This window comes from Brachyistius frenatus, unplaced genomic scaffold (genome assembly GCF_029030835.1).
Source record: "Brachyistius frenatus isolate BFR_SWC_R1_liver_20210118 unplaced genomic scaffold, ASM2903083v1 Contig_29, whole genome shotgun sequence".
NCBI lineage: Eukaryota > Metazoa > Chordata > Actinopteri > Embiotocidae > Brachyistius > Brachyistius frenatus.
The window spans coordinates 3,139,457-3,160,763 of record NW_027210628.1 but is presented as its reverse complement, the minus strand read 5'-3'; the positions used below and the strand labels follow the sequence as shown (position 1 = coordinate 3,160,763).

Sequence of the window (21,307 nt, the reverse complement as noted above, 5' to 3'; positions counted from 1 at the left end):
AATGCTAACATTTGCTGTACAGCTGTGCCTGATGAGAAAGTGTTGCAGGTATTATGATATGATATGATATGATATATGATATGATATACTTTATTGTCCCAGTGGGGACATTTTTGTTGAACTAATTTTGCTGCATGAGTTACAATTCCGCATTTTGGACTTAACAGTATTTATAAAAAAAAAACTACATTTGTGTGCCATAGCGAGAGAAATGTATGTATTAAAAAAAAAAAAAGACTAAATATTAAGTCCACATGATAAGAAACTGCACTTCACATGAAAATAGACAAACAATTCCTACACTTAAGTCATATTTCACAAATGACTACATTTCATAGCTTAAAAACTAGAGGTGTATACTACCTTAAATAGCAGTATTTCAAAGGCAGTATGTATATACAGTACTCCATATTGCATGATCTAAGAAAAAACTCAATAGCTTAGGTATTCCTCATACTGCACGATCATATTGCACCATTAAGGACTATACTTAAGACAACATATTACATCCCCAATACATCCTAACAGAGTCCCTTGTTTAAAAGATGTTAATTGACAAAGGCTCAAACCAGTTTTTAAAATGATTGATATTTGTTCAATTACCAAAGAATGGGACAAACTGAAATCTGAAATGACCTGATGGCGGCACTGGCACCTTCAGGGGACACGTACATGTCAAACAAAACTAAATGAAATGACAATCCATCAAATACTTGCTAAAACATTTCTCAACAAACGTCGGCCAGCTGGTGGCGCTATCTAGAGAAAAGGTCAGGAGGTCACGGAAGGATTCATCCTCTGTGCACCATGAAGATCTGCACCAAATTTCATAGAAATACTTTCAATAGCTGTCAAGATGTTCTACAAATACATAAATAAACAAACAAACACAAAAGCAAACCTCACTAGAGGAAAGATCTGGGTTCATCCTCTGGGAACCTGTCTGTCAAAAAGCCTGACCAAAAACACCATGATAGTAATAAAATCATATATAGTGAAATAATCTCAATGACATTTTATAGATGTGTACACAGAGGTCTTTCTGATGACAGATTTATGATGGCATTTATGTGTTTGTTGATTTTTTGTTTGGTTCCAATGTTTTCAGATAAATATGTGTGTAATAGTCCTGCTGGGACCTGGTCAGTTTGCTCAGAGTCGAACCTCTCAAATGACCTCCTCAACCTGCTGTGGAAACCTACTCAACCTGTCAGTGTAGACTGTTCAAGTGTCTCAGTCCCGTATGTCTGTCAGACAAAAGTGAGTGGATGTCCACTCCCTCACGGCAAATTCGGAAATTCCAATGAACCTGCACGGAGGGTGATTCACCTGTCAGCGCAAACTGGATGGGCCTTTTTCACATGAAAGAAAGGTGGGAACAGTGACATTAATGAGGATGCATGAGGAACAGAAGTTCTGCTGCTTCAGTATTGAAGACTGAAATCTCTGAGGACAGACCCGTTGAAGCTGCTCCTCTTGCAATGATGAGTCAATATGTGTGTGACAGTGAAAAAGGCCTTTTGGTTGAAATCTATATTTACCTGCAGACTTTTTTTTATTACTCTCATTCTATGTTTTTTGTTGTTGTCTTTCTTTCAAGTCTGTTTAATTAATTAATAATGGGATACAACAGGCTACACGGGTGGACTCCAATATTGTACTGACATTAACATGTATATAATACATTGCAGCTGAGGATTATTTATATTGGGACTCTGTGGATTGTTTTTGCATTTTATTTTGAAAACATCAACAAATTGTCAAAAATGAATTAAAAAGAATGAAACAAAATGCCCATCAGAACTTTATAGAGCCAAAGACAACTTCTTTACATTTTTTGTTTTGTTCAACCAACAACCTAAAACATCATGTACATATACAGTATAAAGAAAAGCAACAAATCCCACATAAGGGGCTGAAATTGTAGAATAGTTGGCATTGCTTCAGTATTTTTGCCCGACTCATTACAGAAGCTATAGTTAAATTATCAAAACTGTCCTAAATTAAGAGCTTTGATAACCTTTTTCATGATTAGAGGTAATAGTGTGTCATTGATCAGAGATGAGACATATCTGCTGCTTCATTCGAATTAAAAGTAAACCTGGGTTTTGCGATATTAAGATGATCTATAGAGAGGATGGCAAGAGGCTTGCACACTTTTTCTATTGTCAAACCAGATTTTCTACAATACTGAAGTTAGTTGCGCCATTCCTGAATGATTTCAGTTGTTGCTTCGGCTGCTGTCTCCACAGGGGGAAGGCGTGTCCTCACGGTCTCAGCTAAGTATTTAAAGCAGCTGAAGTTGTAGCCTGTCTGTGAAAGACAAGAAAGTCTCAGCGAACAGAAGATTTCTCCATCCAGTCTGCATCGTCACATTTATTCTTCCTCTGAACTGAGTGAGTATGAATCAGCTGCTTTACCACATCGTTAGACCTTTGATTTAAACTTCATAACAATATTTAGTGCACTGAGCTCAGATTATTTTACATTTAGGCTTTTTTTTCCCTCACAAATAGTGAATTAAATGTGCAAAAACGTTACTTCATGGGAAGGAACAGGAGCCAGTCACTAACAAAGCTATGCACTGCTGTCTTTAAGAGCATGTGAAGATTATTCAGGTAACAATATCAAAGTCTACTGATTTAACTCTGTTAAACTGTCAATCTTCTGAATGGATTTACATTATTTATTCACAAGTGCATGAGACACCTTTTAAGACAGGTGTAAAGGATACACTGTATTTTTTTCTGTGTGTGTATATATATACATACATATATATATATACATATATATATATATATATATATATATGTGTGTGTATATACAGCAGCCACATCTTAATAGTTATTACACGTGTATTCAGGTGTAAGAAATCCATAAACTAAATTTAAGTGAGCCCTGAGAATATTTCAATTCTCAGATGTCTCAGAAGTCTCTTTGTAGCTCAAAATAAAAAAATAAACCTCCCCCAGGCAAACAGATCATGAGTGCTGCTGATGGATGCTTACTGGATCACCACCCTCCTGGAGGAAAATACCCAGTTGTGATCAATTGCATTTGGGCATGTTACATCTGCAGCAAAAGTCATTAGCGTGAACTTCGACCCCGATATCCGACCCCATTTTCTAGACCCGTATGAACACGCTACACAGCAGATGAAGAAGTGATGACAATCTCATCTCATAGCAGGTTGAGCTGTCGGCTTACTTATCATCCACAATGCGTCACACATTCTCACCCTCTGGCTGCTGTGCATGACGACTCTTTCTCCTCATGGCACTGTGTTGGTTTACAGTGCAGTGGAAACAGTTTAGGTTTTATTTAACATATTATTGGATGTAGCAGCAGAGATGAATTGTTTTCTGAGTCTGAGACACCCAGCAAGCAGACTAATCTCAGCCACGAGGACACAGCTTGGCTCCATGCTGTCTTTCTCCTCAGCCCTCATATTTCTGACACTGAGGCAGATGTTGTGTGACAGATCTGAGGGCACACCCTATAGACTTAACCGAGTTATAAAGAAAAACACATTTTAAAGCCAAGCCACATTTATCCCAACAATTTTTAGACAGAATACTGACATGGCTCTGTTGGTACTAATGTTAGTCAGTCGATCGACCTCTTCAGCCCAGACTGAAGTCTCAGTAATTGATGCATGAATTGGCACAATAACAAAACAAAACAAAAATCACAAACATTGTTGTGTTGTGTTGTTATCTTTAATGGTCGGGTTCACTATAAAAAAAAAAGTTTGATGACTCTGAGTTCATCATCAAACACATAAAAGCTCAGTTTTAAACTTTTAGGGAACTTTATAAAAGACTCCTTTGTCGTTTTCTTCAAAATTCATGATGTGGAGAATACACGACGCCAAAGGGATTTCAGGACAATATAAATTATATTAAATCTTAAACTCAAATAAGTAATTCCAGCCATTTTAATATAAAGTTTTGGTTTTCTGCATGACACACAGGGCTCTGCAGGTCTCTAGAGATAAATTGTCATAACCTTTCATCTGGTGTGGTTATCAAGATTTTTTTTATTTCTTAAGATCTATGAACAGGTATCCAAAAAAGTCATAACATTCTCATCAGTCCCAGCTCTAATTTTCTTTTTGTGTTAATTAGCAACATGGTGAAAATGGTAAACAGTAAATTTGTTAAAAGCCAGCATGTTCACAGCATATATGATAGTAATGTACCTAAGGACAGCCTCACTAAAAACTGGAAAACATCATACAGGGATTAAGTGGCATTAATTAGTCTTTTTTTGTTAACTTCATTTACTTGTGAATATTCAACTTTTGTTAGTTATAAGTTGAGTCAACTTATTTATCAAGTTATTTATTTTAAAAACAATTTAGAACTTAGAAATATGGGTTATAACTTGAGCTCATTCGACTAGAAATAATGAGGTAAATGAATGAAATGGCTCAACACATGTTGTGTCCATCCATTATCTACCTGCTTTATCCTGAACAGGGTCAGGGGGCTGGAGCCTATTACAGCTGGCTTTTTGGGCAGTGCCGGGGTACAGGCCAGTCTGTCACAGAGCCAACACATAGAAACAGACAGAAACAATTTATGCTCTCATTCACACCTAAGGGCAATTTTCAGAACCACCAATTAACTAGACATGCATGTCTTTAGGATGGTGGGAGGAAGCCAGGGTACCCGGAAAGAACCCATGGAGGCACAGAGAGAACATGCAAACTCCCCACAGAAAGGCCCCCTGGCCAATGATTGAACCCAGAGCCTCCTTGCTGTGAGGTGACAGTGTTAACTGCTGCACCACAGTGCTGCCACATTTGGTGTCTCCTTAATGTATTTAATCAGTTTCTTTACACGGTTGTGAAAACAGTGCAAACCATGATGATTAGTACTGAATTATGTCTATAATCCTGTGAGCCTTTAGTTTTTTTGTTGTTTTTTTAACAAAAAAATCATGTGTCTTTGTACAGCTACAGTTGTAAGTTGTTCAGAGTGAAAAGTAAACTCTTTAAACATAGAAAATATAAAAAGAGATCAAGTCTGTAACAATTTTAACAACCCAGTTGTAGATCAAATACACTATTTTGAATATTAATTGGTGTATGTTTTTAAATAGACATACAAATAAAAAATTCAATTCAATTATAATCGGAAAGTCCTTAAATGGCATCTACCTTAAAATGGCATCTACTGCTTTTCTCACATTCAAACATCCAGGGTATATAAACATGCAAATTTATTTAATTTAATTTATTTATATAAAGTTTAACTGCTGGACACAAAATATCTCGTACTTCACTGTAAAGTTCACAGTGTGCGTGTGTGCACAGGAGGTTTCAAATTTCCACATCAAACTTGTATAAGTGGATTACTGGACCAGGATCAGTTTCCAAACTATCTATGATGTCACAAACCATGCTCGTGGGCTCGCCTCTTAAAATCGGATTTTTGCTGAGCTCCGGGAAACTTTCCCCCTCCAGCAGATGATCGTTAAAACAGCCTTCAGGATTTAATCTCATACTCATAAATTGATCTGTGCACTTAAATTGTTTAGAATTCCTTTAAATCAGCTAGTTTTACATCTACAAAACTCGTATGATGTTGAACAAACTTTAAAAGGTTTGCAGTAGCTGTAAAAGAAAACACATTTAGCCTTTCATTCATTTGCTTTACTAAATGTAGTTTAAATATATACTGTATAATAATAGCCCAGTTTTGATTGCTTTAAAATTAAAACAGCATCAGCGTTGTTACTTTGTACAGTACATTTTCCTGGCAGAGACAAATCTGTATGAAGTTGCCCTCCACAATGGTAGTTAGCATATAGATTGAGTTGCATTTGTTTGTGCACGTTGTTTTGTTCATCTGTTTTTAGCCTCGTATGTCAGCAGCAATATGTCGCACAATCCTGAGCTGGGAGGAGGTGATTCCTCCCCTCCTACTGCCTGCAATTTAGTGCACTCACAGTTTCAGCTTCATTGGCATATGAATAAGGAGTGAACTCATTGTCAGTCTTGTTATTGCTTCATCCAAACCTGTTTGGTGAAAATGTAACAGCCACTGCTGCCGAGAAATATAAAGTGTCTAAAGTGTAGGTCAAATCAGAGGGCGGTGAGCAAAGGAGAGACAAGTGGAAAGAAGACGACAGAGAAATATGATGGATGGACTTCCCCTCGTTCCATAATTTATATATGTTTTTCTTCAATTCTTGGACAGTTCCTTTTTCTTCTTCTTATGAATTAATTGGACAACAGATTACCTTAACGTAGCTGACTGGAGTTGTTTAATCTGATGTGACAGTTTTGGAGACCTCTGATATGTGTTGAACTCCAAAGGGAAATACACATAGCAGTATTTGGTTTGAGGGCTGGACTGCTTTTTAATAGATGTCTCAGAGAGTATTAAAAACGTGTGTGTCTGCAGTGAACTAGTGCCTGATCAATGACAAAGCCTTGGATTTCCTCACCGTGTTTGTTTTTTCTCAGGATGCCTGTGGAGACGCGGTCAATAAGAAACAGATCTGCAGTGGGTCGGTTTCCGTCTGTCACTCTTGGGTTTGAGGAGGACACAGTAGAAGAAAAGGAAGAAGCAGAGGAAAATGATGTTGAGGAGAAAAATGCATGTTGGCGGTGGCTGCAGAAGGTCTGTCCGTGTTGCTGTCCCAAACCAAATGAAGACGACATCACGGACACTGTGGTCACAGGGATTGATGAGCTCGATAAGGAGGAAGGGACGAATGACGAGAACCCTGTGACTGATGACGGCGAGCTCGAGGGTGAGTGGAGAACTCAGAAATGTGTTATATATTGTCTAAAAAAGAAAATGTCAGCCATATATCAGACTTAAATCTCTCATATCTTTGTTTTCACAGAACTGCTTCTGAAAGTTGGATCAATAGACCTGATGAAAAGAAAATCAGGGGAAAACCGCATGGAGCATCACACAGATCTCTACCAAAGTGATAACTTCATTATCCGCAGAGGACAGACTTTCCAGATGTGGATAACCCTGTCCAGACCTTTTAACCCAAAGAGCGATAAGCTTCATCTCGATCTTAAAACAGGTTAGTCAGAGGCAGTTGAACACCGACATTCACCTCTACAATCTGTAAATTTAAAAGTGTTATGTTATCACTTAAGCTGAACAACAATACAGACTAAGACTCCACAGGCAACAGCAAGGCTTATGAATACTAATTCATTGAATTTCTTACATGACTGGCCAGAAATCACAAGAGGCCAAGCGTGAAAATGGATGGACTCAATCCAACTTGGCCAGTACACCGGCCTCCGCTGTGCAGAGCTGTACATGGCAATTAAGAGTTCCCCCTCTCTGGGCAGTCACATCAAAGAGAGCAGTTATCAGACCAGTGAATAGTATTATCACATATCTGTCCCAAATATGTGGGGCCAACTAAACGTCGGTACAGTAGGCCATCATCAGTGACTTATGCCCATCGGACAGTGACAGCAACAGGTGTGCCAGCCTTTCAGCAACAAGTGTACTGGACCTTTGTCGTCATAGTAACAATAATAAGCACGTGGTTCACATCGTGACGTGATCAGTGATGCATTACATTTAGGCAACAAAAGTAGTTGGGTTTAGGAAGATTACGGTTTGGGATACAATATGTTCGTTACTTACATTAATCAATTTGTAATGTGACCAACGTTACGTAATAGAAACATTAGGTAAGTTGACTCACGTACACACCTTTCAACGTTTACAATTGTCTTCACTCAGGACACAAACAGGAAAGTCTTCATAGACCTGAATTCACTGCATTAACAACCATTTAGCGTTGCTTCTAGCTGTTGCATCCTAACATGCTTTGAATGCGGGTGAATTTAGAAAATATTGGAGCAGCCTTTAACCAATCGGTAATGACCGTCTTATAACCTGCGTTATATAAACCTTCCTACACAGTCTATGGCCGAAAACCCACCGCCTCCACCTTCGTTGGAACTACGTTTAGCTCACCCCCGGTGGTCACTGATTGGTCCGCTCCTCTGAGTGGCTGAGCAGCATTCCCAGATTACAACCACAGTGAAGACAACCTGTGAGCAATAGTCAGGTGGAATCGGGCTAAACGTCTTTGATCTGTCCAACCATGAACAACTCACCATCCTTTGTGACTTTTGTCACTTCTTACACTATGTCACAAGACTTCCTCTTTTGCTCCTGTGATAACAACTACAGCCATTAATGTAATCTTCTGGTCTATCAGTAGGTGCAGTTTGCCCAGTAGGTTTAGTATTACTCGATTCACTACGAGTCCATGTATGTGGGACCGATGTGAGATGATAACCACCTATTCAATAGTCTGTTAACAGTCAGTTCGGGTGCACTGAGGAGGGTTCAGAGCTGTGGGAGGAAACAAGCGGTACGAGCTGGAGCTTTTTCATTTGTGCTCGTGTCTTTAACTGTTACTGTGGCTGCTCGTGTATGAAGAGGACACAGAATTGGTTGCATTTGTGTGTGAGATGGATAAATTAATAGATATATAGGGAGGGCGTGAGACACACAGAGAGGGAGAGGGATTATTGGTTACTATTGCTATGGTAACAATTCTGGTTGCTATGCTTCTGGGAGAGTGTTTTACAGTCTTCAGTCCGGCTCGAACTAAAAATCCCTCGTACTGATAATTCACCATCTTACTGCCACCACCAACTGTTTGAGCCTCACCTGACCGGAGCATGTCTGTCGCTGCTTTCTGCCTCAGTGTATCGAGTGCTGTAAGACAGGGAGGACGCAGACCAACATAGATCCTGCAATTACAGCTGTGTATGATATCAAGTGAGGCTTGAAGACAATAATTAAAATGTCTTATTTACAGAGAGGCTGTGCAGCTATAATAGGACTGAAAATGTTATCCCATGTTCAGTGTTTAATATTGGGAAAATGTGTATGGTGTCAAAAACATTTTTTAACTTTATTCTATATTGTTTTCTTCAGAGTAATTTTTTTTTCCAGCCTATTAAGTTTACATTTGGGTGTGATAACAAAACAGCAATCACTGATCATGAATCATTATTAAGCAATTAAAAAAAGCCATCTGTCACACCAGAAGTAAGCAGGAGAATAATAGCAGCTGCAGATGTTGCCAGTATTTAACCTTCTGACAATCATGCCACCGCTCGTCAAAAACCAATTGTTTAACAGGAATGTGTGATTTGTCTGCTCATATCTGAGTCCATAGCACACCTACAGTACCCTGCACTCAGTCCAAACACTATTCTGTGTGGCATGAGAGTAAATCAAAGCTCAAACAACGCACACTTTTAGATAATTGTTATTAACATTCAGGTGAAAGTCAGTGACAGCTGAGCTCTAAATTTGAGGTTTGCAGTCTGAAGCCACGCTCATGGCTCGGAGAAGCTGTAATTTTCCTGAGAACTGACAGAGTGAACTCCACACTAACAATGTGGCTATTATTAGAGTCTTACCTGAAAGTATTACCTCTTACTTGAGGGTGCAGGGGATAAAAAGGTCCTGGTATTAGTAAAAAGCAAAGTGTTTATCCCCACTGGGAGCATCAACGTATATTCACCAAATCTCATGACAGTGTGCCTCTTAGATTATGAGATATGCTGTATGTAAAGTTGCAATTTGGGCTTCAAGGCTGTGTGTGAGGAGAGCTCTTAGGGTTTCTGAGAATCGCTGAGAGTTGGCTACCAAGGACAGCCAGCAGGCGCGTAGCTTGAAGCCTGGAAAACAGAGGAAGACAGTGGTTCTGTCCATGTAGGTGGAAAAACATTGCCACAAGCACCTCTGAAGCTCAGTAATTAACATTTGATAACTTGTTTGTTTCATCTGTGCAAAGTATAAAGTATAACGTTGTCAAGTTGTGGTTTTACAACGTGGAAGTGTGATGGATCAATTATTGGGTGGGAGCAGCTCTATCTGTATATTTACTGGTCAGTCATGAGGGTGATATCGAACCAGCATAGCATATTTACCATTAAAGTTAAAGTTTAGTGTGAAGTTTAGCCCGATTCTGATGCAATTGTCCCCAAAAGCGGTATGTATCGTCCTCTGTGGTCCGTGAATATCTACAGGATATTCATCCATTAGTGTTGAAGGGAAAGTCTGGCCAACCAGGCGCACTAGAGACGGCCTCATGGTGTATTAATATCTGTAGGCTTGCTTTGGTGCAGTCTTTGTTGTCCATGTTAATGAATTTACTGCCAGAAAGCCCATCTTCACCCCTCTAGTGGTGCGCAGCAGCTGCATCTCCATCAGTCTGCGCCCGTTTGGCTGCCCCGGTGTCTCCTTGCTGTTTTTGTGCTTCTTGGTGGCTGTGTTTCACAGGGTCACAGTGTTTCTCTTTACAATGACTGTTTCTTTCATTTCTTTGCAAGCAGGTTGCAATTCCTTTTGTCACACCCACTCATTGGCCCATCTGTCCAGGACTGAATCACATCAAAATGAACATCTAATGGTGAACCTGCAGCATTGCAAATTTGTTCTGTTAAGGCTTTTGAAAGCACAGCACACAAAGACAAGGTCACACCCACTGAGGACAGAGCGAAAAAGCTGTGGAGGGCTGTAGTTTTCCACAATCACTTCAGAGCGAAAACTCTTTAATACGGTGACAAATTAACCAATTCCCAACTGCTCCATGTGCTGCTGAAAATCGTAATTTGATTTATTATAGAAAACATTGTATTTGTTTTAATTAAAGATTGAAGCACCTCTTCTATTACGCTGGCTGCAGAAACACTGAAGTCACCTTACACATCAGTATTGGTCATGACAGAGAGAGCAGTAAAAGTGCAGCTGAACAGAAAGCTGCTGCCGAAGCAAAGACTTTTATAAGAGAGCTGCATTGCTATCAGACAAGGTGTGTGTGTGTGTGTGTGTGTGTGTGTGTGTGTGTGTGTGTGTGTGTGTGTGTGTGTGTGTGTGTGTGTGTGTGTGTGTGTGTGTGTGTGTGTGTGTGTGTGTGTGTGTGTGTGTGTGGGTGTGTGTGTGTGCATCTTGTCAGGACAGCACATTTTGTAATCTTTGTTTGGTTCCGGTTCATTTAAACATACACAACATGTTAGGAATGCAGGTGTGGCTTTAATAGAAGAGGTGAGAAAATACAGTATCAAGCTCTGCTTGTGTTTGGACACGTCATGAAGAACAAGCTGTAATACTTTTCACATGCTTGTTTTTCCTTTCGTGTGCGTGTGTCTCCTCCCACTCTCTTAGGGGCACTGCCAGCCTTGTCAAAAGGCACCCATGTAATCGTCCCCTTGGTGGAGGATTTGGAGGACGAGCGATGGGAGGCTGCTGTTGTGAAACAGAATGACAAAAGAATAAAGCTGTCTGTGAACTCTCCACCCACGGCGGTCATCGGCCGATATCAACTCACTGTTGAAACAAACTGTGCAAATGGCCCGGCCGTTTCCACACATGACCCTGCTAACGACATCCACATGTTGTTCAACCCCTGGTGTGAAGGTAAACATTAAAATAAGTTACATTAGGACTGCTTTATCTTTATATCTGGGCACAGACAGGCATCTTTTTGTGGGCAATAGAACATTTCCGTATAACCCTGCTGCGGTATAAAGTTTATATCTCTGGTAGACTGTATGTACTGTAAGGGTTGGTCAAAATAACATGATGAAGGGCCAAAGATGAATTTGGATGCAGGGTTGCGGCCCAAAAATAAATGTAGATGTTATGTGAAATTACATGTCATTAAAATGTGATATATTTTACAGAAAATTAACCTTCTAAATCTAAAATAAAGTTACAGAATAATTAAAACATTAGTTATTAATCTGCTTAAAGATGTTGTAAAGTAGAAATGAAAATGAGTTTTAAGTTCATCACACCACAGAAGTATGGGTTGTTAACTACCCATCCAAATTTGAATGAAAAAAAAACACCACCAAGTTTGTTAAATTAGGCTTTGAAATCGTGAAAAAATCATCAGTCTTCTCTGCTGAGACTGGGGGGGGCGTGTCCTGAAGGAGCTGAAGCCCCGCCCACTCGCTGGAAGGTGTTCAGTGTTGTGTATGACAGTCCTGTGGCTGCAGTTCTTTTCACACTAAGCGGTCCGTCTGACATCCAACCTCTCGGTGACTTTATACATGATGTCCCACTGGTACTCTGTCTCTCTGGTGGACGGAGCAGCCTGCTTTGTGAAAACACAATAGAATCAGAATTTATTTGTCCAATGAGTGAAACATACAGATGCAATCAAATCCAGCTTGTCCCCCTGAGCTGTAACACGGGAGTAAAACTGGACACCAGAGACAGTGAGTCTCCAACTACTTCTAACGACTTGCATTACAGTAGTGGAGATAATAAGAGCAGCACATGAACATCAGCAAGGAGAGAGAGAGAGGAAACCATCATTCTTCATAGATAAGACATAGACCAATGTATTCCAATATGGAAGCTTAACAACACTATTACCCTCAGTAAATACTTTTTAGCTGCACAAAATTGACAGTTCTTAACAGTTAAGAGTAAAAACAATGCATATTCAACAGGCATACTTTAAACTGACAAAAACATCCATAAAATTGTAGTAAAGGAAGAAAAAAAAGGCAGCTTACATCATTTTGCTCAAGGCCTTGCTTTGTAGACGGGATTGATTATTTCCACTTTCAAAACTGTTCTTACTCGCTCTCTGTCAGATGACCCTGTGTTCATGGATTCTGAAGAGGAGAGGCAGGAGTACGTCCTGAACGATGTTGGACGGATCTACTACGGCACTGAGAATCAAATTGGAGTGAGGACATGGAACTACGGACAGGTGAGTGGCTGCGTGATCTTTCACTGTCAGTGTTTGGGAAACAAGCTGAGCAGCAGGAACTGACGTGCTCTCCAACACACACCTCATGTCTTTTTTCTCTTCTGCTCTCAGTTTGATGATGGGATTCTTGCTGCGTGTCTCTTTGTCCTGGACAAGAGTGGGATTCCTCCATCTGGTTGGGGAGACCCGGTTAATGTGGTGCGAGTCATCTCAGCCATGGTGAGACTGCACTTGATCGACCTTCCTAAATATTTCTCCTCATGATGTTGCAGAACCGTGCTCAATATCTTACACCGAATCAATTTCCTCTGAATACTTTTTGAGCATTAGTGCATAATGGTCCATTTAGATCCAGAAGTCCATGCAGTGATTTAATCTTACTGCCATTTCTAACCATGATAACAGTGTGAGTCAAAAGGGTTCAAAGAGGCTGAAATATCTCAACAACTACTGGATGGGTTGTCATGATAGTCTGTAAGGACATTCATGGTCCCCAGAGGATGACTGATACTGACTTTGTTGTCCTTTACCTCTCGTGCCACCAGCTTGTGAAAGTTTACAGCAATCCTGTGAAATATGTCAGAAGGTTTGAACAGACATTCACGGTTCTCATGAAACTTTGGTGACCCCTGACTTTCCCTCTAGTGCTAGCATAAGGTCGACATTTCAGAACTTAAGGGAAGTGCCTTGAAAAGTATTGTAAAGACTGCTATGACATTTGGTTCAGTCATTCATGGTCACCTCTAAAAGAATTGCTACAACACTGTGGAGCCTCTGACATTTTCTATAGTGCCATCATCAGGTCAAAATTTATATTTGTCCGATGCTCTAGTTTATGACATCGTTACTGATTCTTTCGTGTAGTGCAAATTAGAAAATAGTTAGAATGATTATCACAATACATAAAATGTATGAATTGGGTATGGAGTCATTTCTATGTTCTCTAGCTCTGTATTCACTCGATATGACATGGGCTATTGTAGGAATGGGTTGAGGTTGAACTGGGGAACATAGGACCTTGGGAACATAAATTAACTCCCCATTGTATATATTTCCTTACTTTACATCATAGCATTGTCATTGCGAGTATTTCAGTATACTGATGTTAGCATTTATCTCAAAGAACCATTTCATGAAAACAGAAGGCTGAACAGGTTCTTCTTCAGTTGCCAGTGCAACAAGACATCATCTAATAAGGCGCTGCTCTGACCAATCAAATCCATAAAAATGCAAATTCATGGTGGATTTATTTGTTAATGTGAAAGCGATGTGTTTCCTGCTAAATGAAAAAAATAGCTGCCACTGATTTTATCTGAATCCAACACAGTCTCACAAACAGTCCAGTGTGTTTGTAGACTTCTTGTCTTGTAAGCCAAAGGTCATTATATGTACAGTACAACCATTGTTTCATACTCCAATAGAAAAAATATTATTAGTTTGGAACACCATACCACAAAGCTTGTGCAGTCCTGTTTCTATCACCTTCGAAATATCTAAAAAAAATCCGTCCTATCTTAACACTTCATGATGCTGAGACCATTATACATGCCTTCATCTCCTCACGCCTTGACTACTGCAACAGCCTCTTCACTTGCCTCAATCTAAAATCCATCAGTCGACTTCAAACTGTACAGAACTCAGCTGCCAGACTTTGAACTAAAACCAGGAAAAGGGACCACATCACACCTATTTTAGCCTCCTTGCACCAGCTCCCAGTATGTTTTAGAATTCATTTGAAGATTTTAATGTTGACTTTTACAACACTTCATGGCCTCTCTCCCTCCTATTTAGCTGACATGATTGTTCCATATAAGCCTGCTTGTAGAGATCCTCAGACAAAAAACCTTTATCTATTCCAGAGACACGTCTTAAAACTAAAGGTGACAGAGCCCCCAAATTATGGAATGAACTGCCTGAGGAAATAAGGTCTTCTTAAAACATACTTTTATCGGACAGCCTTTGCTGATTTTAGTGATCAATTCTTATTTCTTTTATATTGTTATAATTTGTTTTAATGTGTTTTTGATTGTTTTATACCATCATTGTGTTGTTAAGACTTTCACTTGTTGTTTTGTTTTAATGGCTTATTTTATGTGAAGCACTTTGTAACTGAAGTTTAAAAAAGTGCTATACAAATAAAGTTTATTATTATTATTATTACTTTTAGCTGTTTGCTTTTTCTAACCACATTGGACTGTTAATGATGCAGTCAGGGAACAAAATATTGCTTGTTAACGTCTGTTAGGACTGTAAGCAAAGTTGAAATCGTACATGAATGAAAAGGGAGGTTCTGGGACAGGAAGGTTTTCTCTTTTTTTGGTAACTGATTTTGTAGCTTCAAAGTCAAACACTCTCAATTTATCCAGATCAATTCTCTTGACGACCGCGGTGTCCTCGAGGGAAACTGGTCAGGAGACTATTCAAGTGGAAATTCTCCGACAGTGTGGAGTGGAAGTGTGGAAATCCTGAAGGAGTACCATAAAAACAGTGGCACCCCTGTTAAGTACGGCCAGTGCTGGGTCTTTGCTGGCATCGTCACTACAGGTTAGTTTGGTTTATTTTGACATGTGATCTGTACGTGTGTGACGTGTAAATTCTTCGCATATAGTGATCACGGTTGTCTTCTCACTCCATCTTCCTCTCAGTTTTACGGTGTTTAGGTATTCCAAGTCGAACTGTGACCAACTTCAGCTCAGCTCATGATACAGACGTCTCCTTGACAACCGATGTCTACCTTGACGAGAACCTAGATCCTATAGAGAACCTCAATAGAGACTCTATCTGGTATGCGAAGTCACCAGCTTTTTTCGTGTGGCTTCACACAACACCGTTGCACTCATCATGTCTGACATCACTGCCCAGTTTATTAAATCTCAAGTGTTTTCCTGAAGGAACTTCCATGTGTGGAACGACTGCTGGATGGCTCGTCCAGACTTGCCTCCAGGCAACGGAGGCTGGCAGGTTGTCGACTCCACACCTCAGGAGACCAGCCAGGGCACCTTCCGCTGTGGCCCCGCTTCTCTCGCTGCTGTACGCAGTGGTCAGGTCTACCTCAAACACGACGCTCCATTCGTGTTTGCTGAGGTTAGAAGAATACAAATGTTGTATTGTACTTTTATGACGTTAAAAGACTTGAAAAAGAAGAAAATGTGGTTTGTTTAACAATGAGTTATGGTACCTATCCAAATATGCATGACAATTTACCATCTCTTCAGGGCTATCTTTTCTAACCTCTCCTGATCCCTCTCTCTGCATTTTCAGGTGAACAGTGATAAAATCTACTGGCAGAGGAATGCAGATGGGACTTTCAGTCAAATCTACAGTGAGAAAAAGGTTGTGGGCCACTACATCAGCACCAAGGCTGTTGGCTCTGACGAACGCAATGATATCACACACATTTACAAACATCCTGAAGGTAACATCCAACGAAGTGCAGACGCTCAAATACAACGTAATTCACTGGAGGTCACAAGCACTCGTGTCAAAGATGGTTATTGTTGAACGTTTCCATTCTCAGGCTCAGAGAAGGAACGCATTGCTGTGGAAACTGCATGTCGCTACGGCTCCAAAGCCGAGGCCTACTCGTCCCCCATCGCAGAGGACGTCTCTGTGGAAGTGATCATGGAAGGTGAAGGTCCTAAAATGGGAAGCGATGCAGAGCTGAGCATCGTGTTGCGAAACAGCAGCTCAGAGAAACGCAAAGTCGCCCTGCACAGTCAGGTGGGAATCATGTACTACACCGGAGTCCACAAAGCCACGATCAGGCAGGACAAGATGGACCTGGACATACTGCCCAACGAGGGTGAGTTAGAGGGAAGCTAAAGCCAGCACCTGGTTAGCTTAGCATAGCATAAAGACTGGAAACAGGGGTACCCTTACAAAAAAAAAAACCCACCCGAGTTTCCTATGTGCAAAAACACATGTAAGCACATGTAAAACCTTTAAGATAACATGTAAAACTGATCTATATTTCTAAACCCAAATATAACATGAAATCCATATGCATTGCCTTGTGAAATCCATGGAATTACATGTGAAACCCATCATACTGCAGGAAAACAAGAAAACAAAAATGTGATACAAATCAAGTTTATATTTTCAAACATTCAAAATGTATTGACAAAATTGTCCATCAAAAGAACCAAAATGCCCCCAAAAATTAAGTGTGCAAACAATTCTGGCTCTTTGTCGTTGTCCAGGCTTTGTCTTCTCTCCCCGACAATTCCCTGTCTTTACACGGGTATTGTATGTATTGACCAAATTTATTATTATTGCGGAATCTTTGTGTTTGTGCTCACATTACTGCACTTGTTGAAAATGTGTTGGTAAAAATTTACAGTATTTGTGACACATTAAATGTTTTCGACGTGCTCCACGTGCAACCACATATGGGGCGACGCCTGCGAGCTAGTTCAGGCAGTCAACTTGAGCTTTCCTGCTCAGCATCATGTGACATGCCACATGCTCCATAATCATCTGACAGACACACCCTCCAAATTTGATGGTCTATTTAACTTGGGAAATTCCCCATCTCCCCCTCTCTGCCTGTCAACGACACTGCTGCCCGTTTGCTCAGCCCCACAACCACCCCGGCATCCACTTGCAGGCTCTGGGGGAGTTTAAGATATTTGCTCATCACTCCCAAAATATATCAGTGTAATCCCATCTACGGGGAGCGATGAGTCCGGAGGGCTAGACGCTAAACTCGAACTGTGTTCTGCTGTTAAAATAAACATTTCAAACGTGAGTTGTCTGTCTGAAATTAAAATATGTCTAAAACATTTCCACATATTTTCTCCATGTTATCATATGTTGCAACTTGTGGTAACGTGTCATACATGTGATAATATGTGTCCCATGTGGAAAACATGGTAAACTTGTGGTTTTTCTGTAAGTGTACTTAACACAGTTTATCTTAACGTCACTTCTCTGCCTACATCTCCTGTCAACAGAGAATGTTTTGGAGTGGGCGCTCGAGTACAAAGACTACAAGGACCAACTGATAGATCAGGCTGCACTCATGCTGACACTATCAGGCAGGGTCAAAGAAACGCAGCAGGTCCTGGCCACTCAGTTCAGTTTCCGACTCAGGACTCCAGATCTTATCATAAAGGTAAACCAGGCAGCTGAACAGGCAAATATTTCTGGGAAGAAGATTAAAATACAGTTCCCGATCTGACTTTGTCTTCTTTCTGTTTTTCTGTCACGTAGCCAGTCGGCAAGGCCGTGGTCGGGCAGAAGACGTCAGTACAGATTTCATTTACTAACCCATTACCACGGGTGCTGAAAGCAGTCATATTCCACGTGGAAGGACTCGGCCTTCTACCTGCTCAAAAGATTCATTATGGGTGAGGAGAAAAAAAATTCACTTTATATTGTGTTTTTTGTTTTTTGAACTACCCTGTCTATCTTTCTCTTTTGTGATTGCTACTGTCATTTCCTGTCTTACCCTCAGAGATATTGGCAGCCATGCCTCTGTGTCTGTCACTGAGCACTTCGTCCCCACCCTTCCTGGACCGAGGAAATTATTGGCTTCGTTGGACTGCAAGCAGCTCACACAGGTTCACGGTGTGAGCGAGATCACGGTGGAGAAAGCCGTTTGAAAACAGAGGCTCTGAATGTTCATTTCCTCCGTATAAGCACTGAATCTCTTCTCTATTCATGACATCCTTTACCATTTATTTATATGGAGAGCCAGTATTGAAATTCATAAAGGTGTTACCCACTGTTGCTGCTTTATTTTGCATGAGAATGTTAAAACAACTAATGGCCACACACAGCTAATCTTAACATATCACTGCAGTGTTTATGGGATGTCACATCAGATAGACAGAACCTTTTAATATTATATGAAAGCCAGTATTGGCTTGCATCAAATTCCTTTGCATTTTAATGTAAAGATTCTGTGGTATGGTTCTTCAATATGCAGGCTAGTAAGGTGCAACTATAATGACTATTCTCGAGTCCCGCGGTAGTTGCGGAGGTTGGACAGTGTGGCAGCTTTAATGAAAGAGTTGTGCTTTTGTAAAGACAGGATCAATGCTTAGATTATGTTTATATTTATACATAAAGTATATTTATTTTGTTTATTTTGCCATGCATTGAGAGTAAGAAGTGTTTTATTTAAACATCTCCTCAATTTCAAATGCTGTTATTATTAAAATACCAATTATTTCAAAACTTAGAGTTGGAGATTCATTGATTTTTGTGTTATTGTTTCAGAATATTAGATTTCGACAGAATCAGTGCTCAATTGGTGACTTCTTTTTCTTGCACACTGGTACTCTTTTGGCTGAAGATAGATTGGATCAGCGGGACGGAGGCTCTGCTTTGATTGGTTGTTACATTGTGAGAGGATTAAGGTGAAAGATATGGTCAGGAAACAGTTGATTGATAGTGAATCAACCAATCACTGCATTTTAGAGTTTAGAGCGTGCTTCCCTGTGGCTGATCTAATCTAGCACTAACCGTGTTCTCGCTGTAAGCTAACATTAACATTACAGTAATGTTGGCCGGGCTCCAAAAGGACATGAATAGAACAGGAACAGTCAGCAAAGCTTCGAAAGTCAAATCCTTCCCAGCCCGAACTAAATACAGGTTGAGAGCATCGTCAGTGACACAGCTCATAGCGAAGAGCCTCATGATGTGATGTTCATCTTGTGCTCCAGTGTGACAGAGTACAAAGACATGAATTAAGCCAGTGATTCTCAACTAGTGGGTCGCGGCCCCATTTTAAGTGATTTGTGAAAAAAAAAAGGCAGACTTATTTTGAAGTCCGGAGAATTTCTCCTTTATCTTAAAGGATATGCGTTTCCCATGATGCAAAATTCATGCAGTAGTCATTTGCTGCCAGCTGTAATGTCACATCAGTAGTAAACTCTCATTCAAACATTTAAACACAGTTAAGAGTCTGCGTTTTTATTTCATATTAAATACAGTTCAATTTAGATTCTTGAAACTCTAGAAACTCTAAGTCAATACAATTTCTCCATGAGTCATTTCAGTTTTGCAAGCAAAAGACAATCCTTCTTTTTCTAGCCGTCCATCTGAAAATAATCCCGTCATTAATTACAAAATATGCCTCAAAATTATGGGTTTTTTTGGGGGGGGCATCTGTTTGATTGACAGGCCTGTGGTGCAGTCAGGTTAGGAATATGAGCGGGCGGGACGTAGTATCGCCGGGTTTCCAATCAGATAAAGTCAGATCCAACACTCGCTCCCCCTACTTGTTCAAATATGGTCACTTCCGGCTCCGAACCGCTCCGTATTAGCAAGACGGCGCCAGCCAAAATCCGAACTCATAACGGCCGTTCACAAACCAATGGGTGACGTCGCTGTTGGTTGTCAGTTGGTCACAACCTAATGACAGTGGAAAAATTTGTCTCTTGAGGGTGGACCAGTTGAGAAACACTGAATTAAACTGGAGATGTTCTATTTCATTATATGCCTCAATGTGACAGTTCAGCCGATGGTGTGTAACCCTTTCAACGCTTCCCAGTCTTCCACATGAACCTTGGTCTTGAATTGAATTAATCTCCTGACCGACTCAATTCACAATGAGCTTCACTGAACCACAAGCCTGACAGCAGGGACAGGTCATCTGGAAAAATGACATGTAAAATAGTTTAATTTAGACACAGTCATTTATCTCCTTAAGTATACACGACTGTTTCAGCGAGGACATTGCAATGTTCAGCCTCAACCTGGTGACACCCTCCTGGTGCACGGGGACCTGAACGTCTTAACCCAAGATTTGTTCTGCAAAGGAACACGTTTGTGATAAGTGTGTTTATAGTTGTGATGACTTTATTGTGGCTTACTGTAGTTTAATGCAAATATTAAAGATGATATTTCACTCACCTTGTTACATCCTTACACTCACGCACTTGATCCCGTGTTGCCCCAAAAAGATCTTGTACTGTCAAATTGATTTTGTCTGACGGTCTCATGGTTGTGACTTAACATAAACAGTGTCCCTTGTCATAGACTTGTCTTATTTTGATAGATTTTTAGCTACAAGGCAAAAATCACTATACATGCACACACAGATTTAACAAACATTTACTGTAGATACTGTATATATTCATATATATACACACATTACATACACAAACAAACAATCCCTGCCGAACTGACATCACTGGGTCTGAGTCCAGCATTCCTTTCAGTTGTTCTTCCCACTGCTGTAAGGTCGGCTTTTTGAATACTGAAATAACTTTAAATCCATTTTCTCTAACAATCTAACAGATGAACATCAGCATGTCCATCATGAGTCCAGCTGATACAGCCCAGTCCTCAACCACCTGCTATTTTTCAAAGTTACTTATTCATAATAATTTATAATGTACCAGCACTGTACTTTGTTGTGAAATTCGAAGCCTCAGTCTGTTAGTAATCTTTTAGGTGCACCAAATCCAAAATGTAAAATTTTTCACCCCATCAGCTGTTTCACTCTTCAGTGGGTAAGCCTCTGCCCTTTGGGTGAAATAATCAACCATAACACATACACAATCATTCACAACAAAGTAATTTTGTGCAGGTTCCCTTCATGCAGTAAAAA

At 40.2% G+C, this 21,307-nt stretch overlaps 1 protein-coding gene across 1 annotated transcript; it reads left to right on the top strand.

Moving 5' to 3' along the window:
• The first annotated feature begins 2,324 nt into the window (after positions 1-2,324).
• On the top strand, positions 2,325-18,910 carry LOC138621277 (protein-glutamine gamma-glutamyltransferase K-like). Its single transcript, XM_069699208.1, has 14 exons — positions 2,325-2,396; positions 6,476-6,765; positions 6,862-7,053; positions 11,187-11,438; positions 12,629-12,747; positions 12,859-12,966; positions 15,114-15,291; positions 15,393-15,531; positions 15,639-15,831; positions 16,009-16,162; positions 16,265-16,549; positions 17,700-17,860; positions 17,959-18,095; positions 18,203-18,910. The coding sequence occupies exons 2-14, from the start codon at positions 6,477-6,479 to the stop codon at positions 18,348-18,350; spliced, it is 2,355 nt and encodes a 784-aa protein (XP_069555309.1). The 5' UTR covers positions 2,325-2,396; position 6,476; the 3' UTR covers positions 18,351-18,910.
• The last annotated feature ends 2,397 nt before the right edge of the window (positions 18,911-21,307 follow it).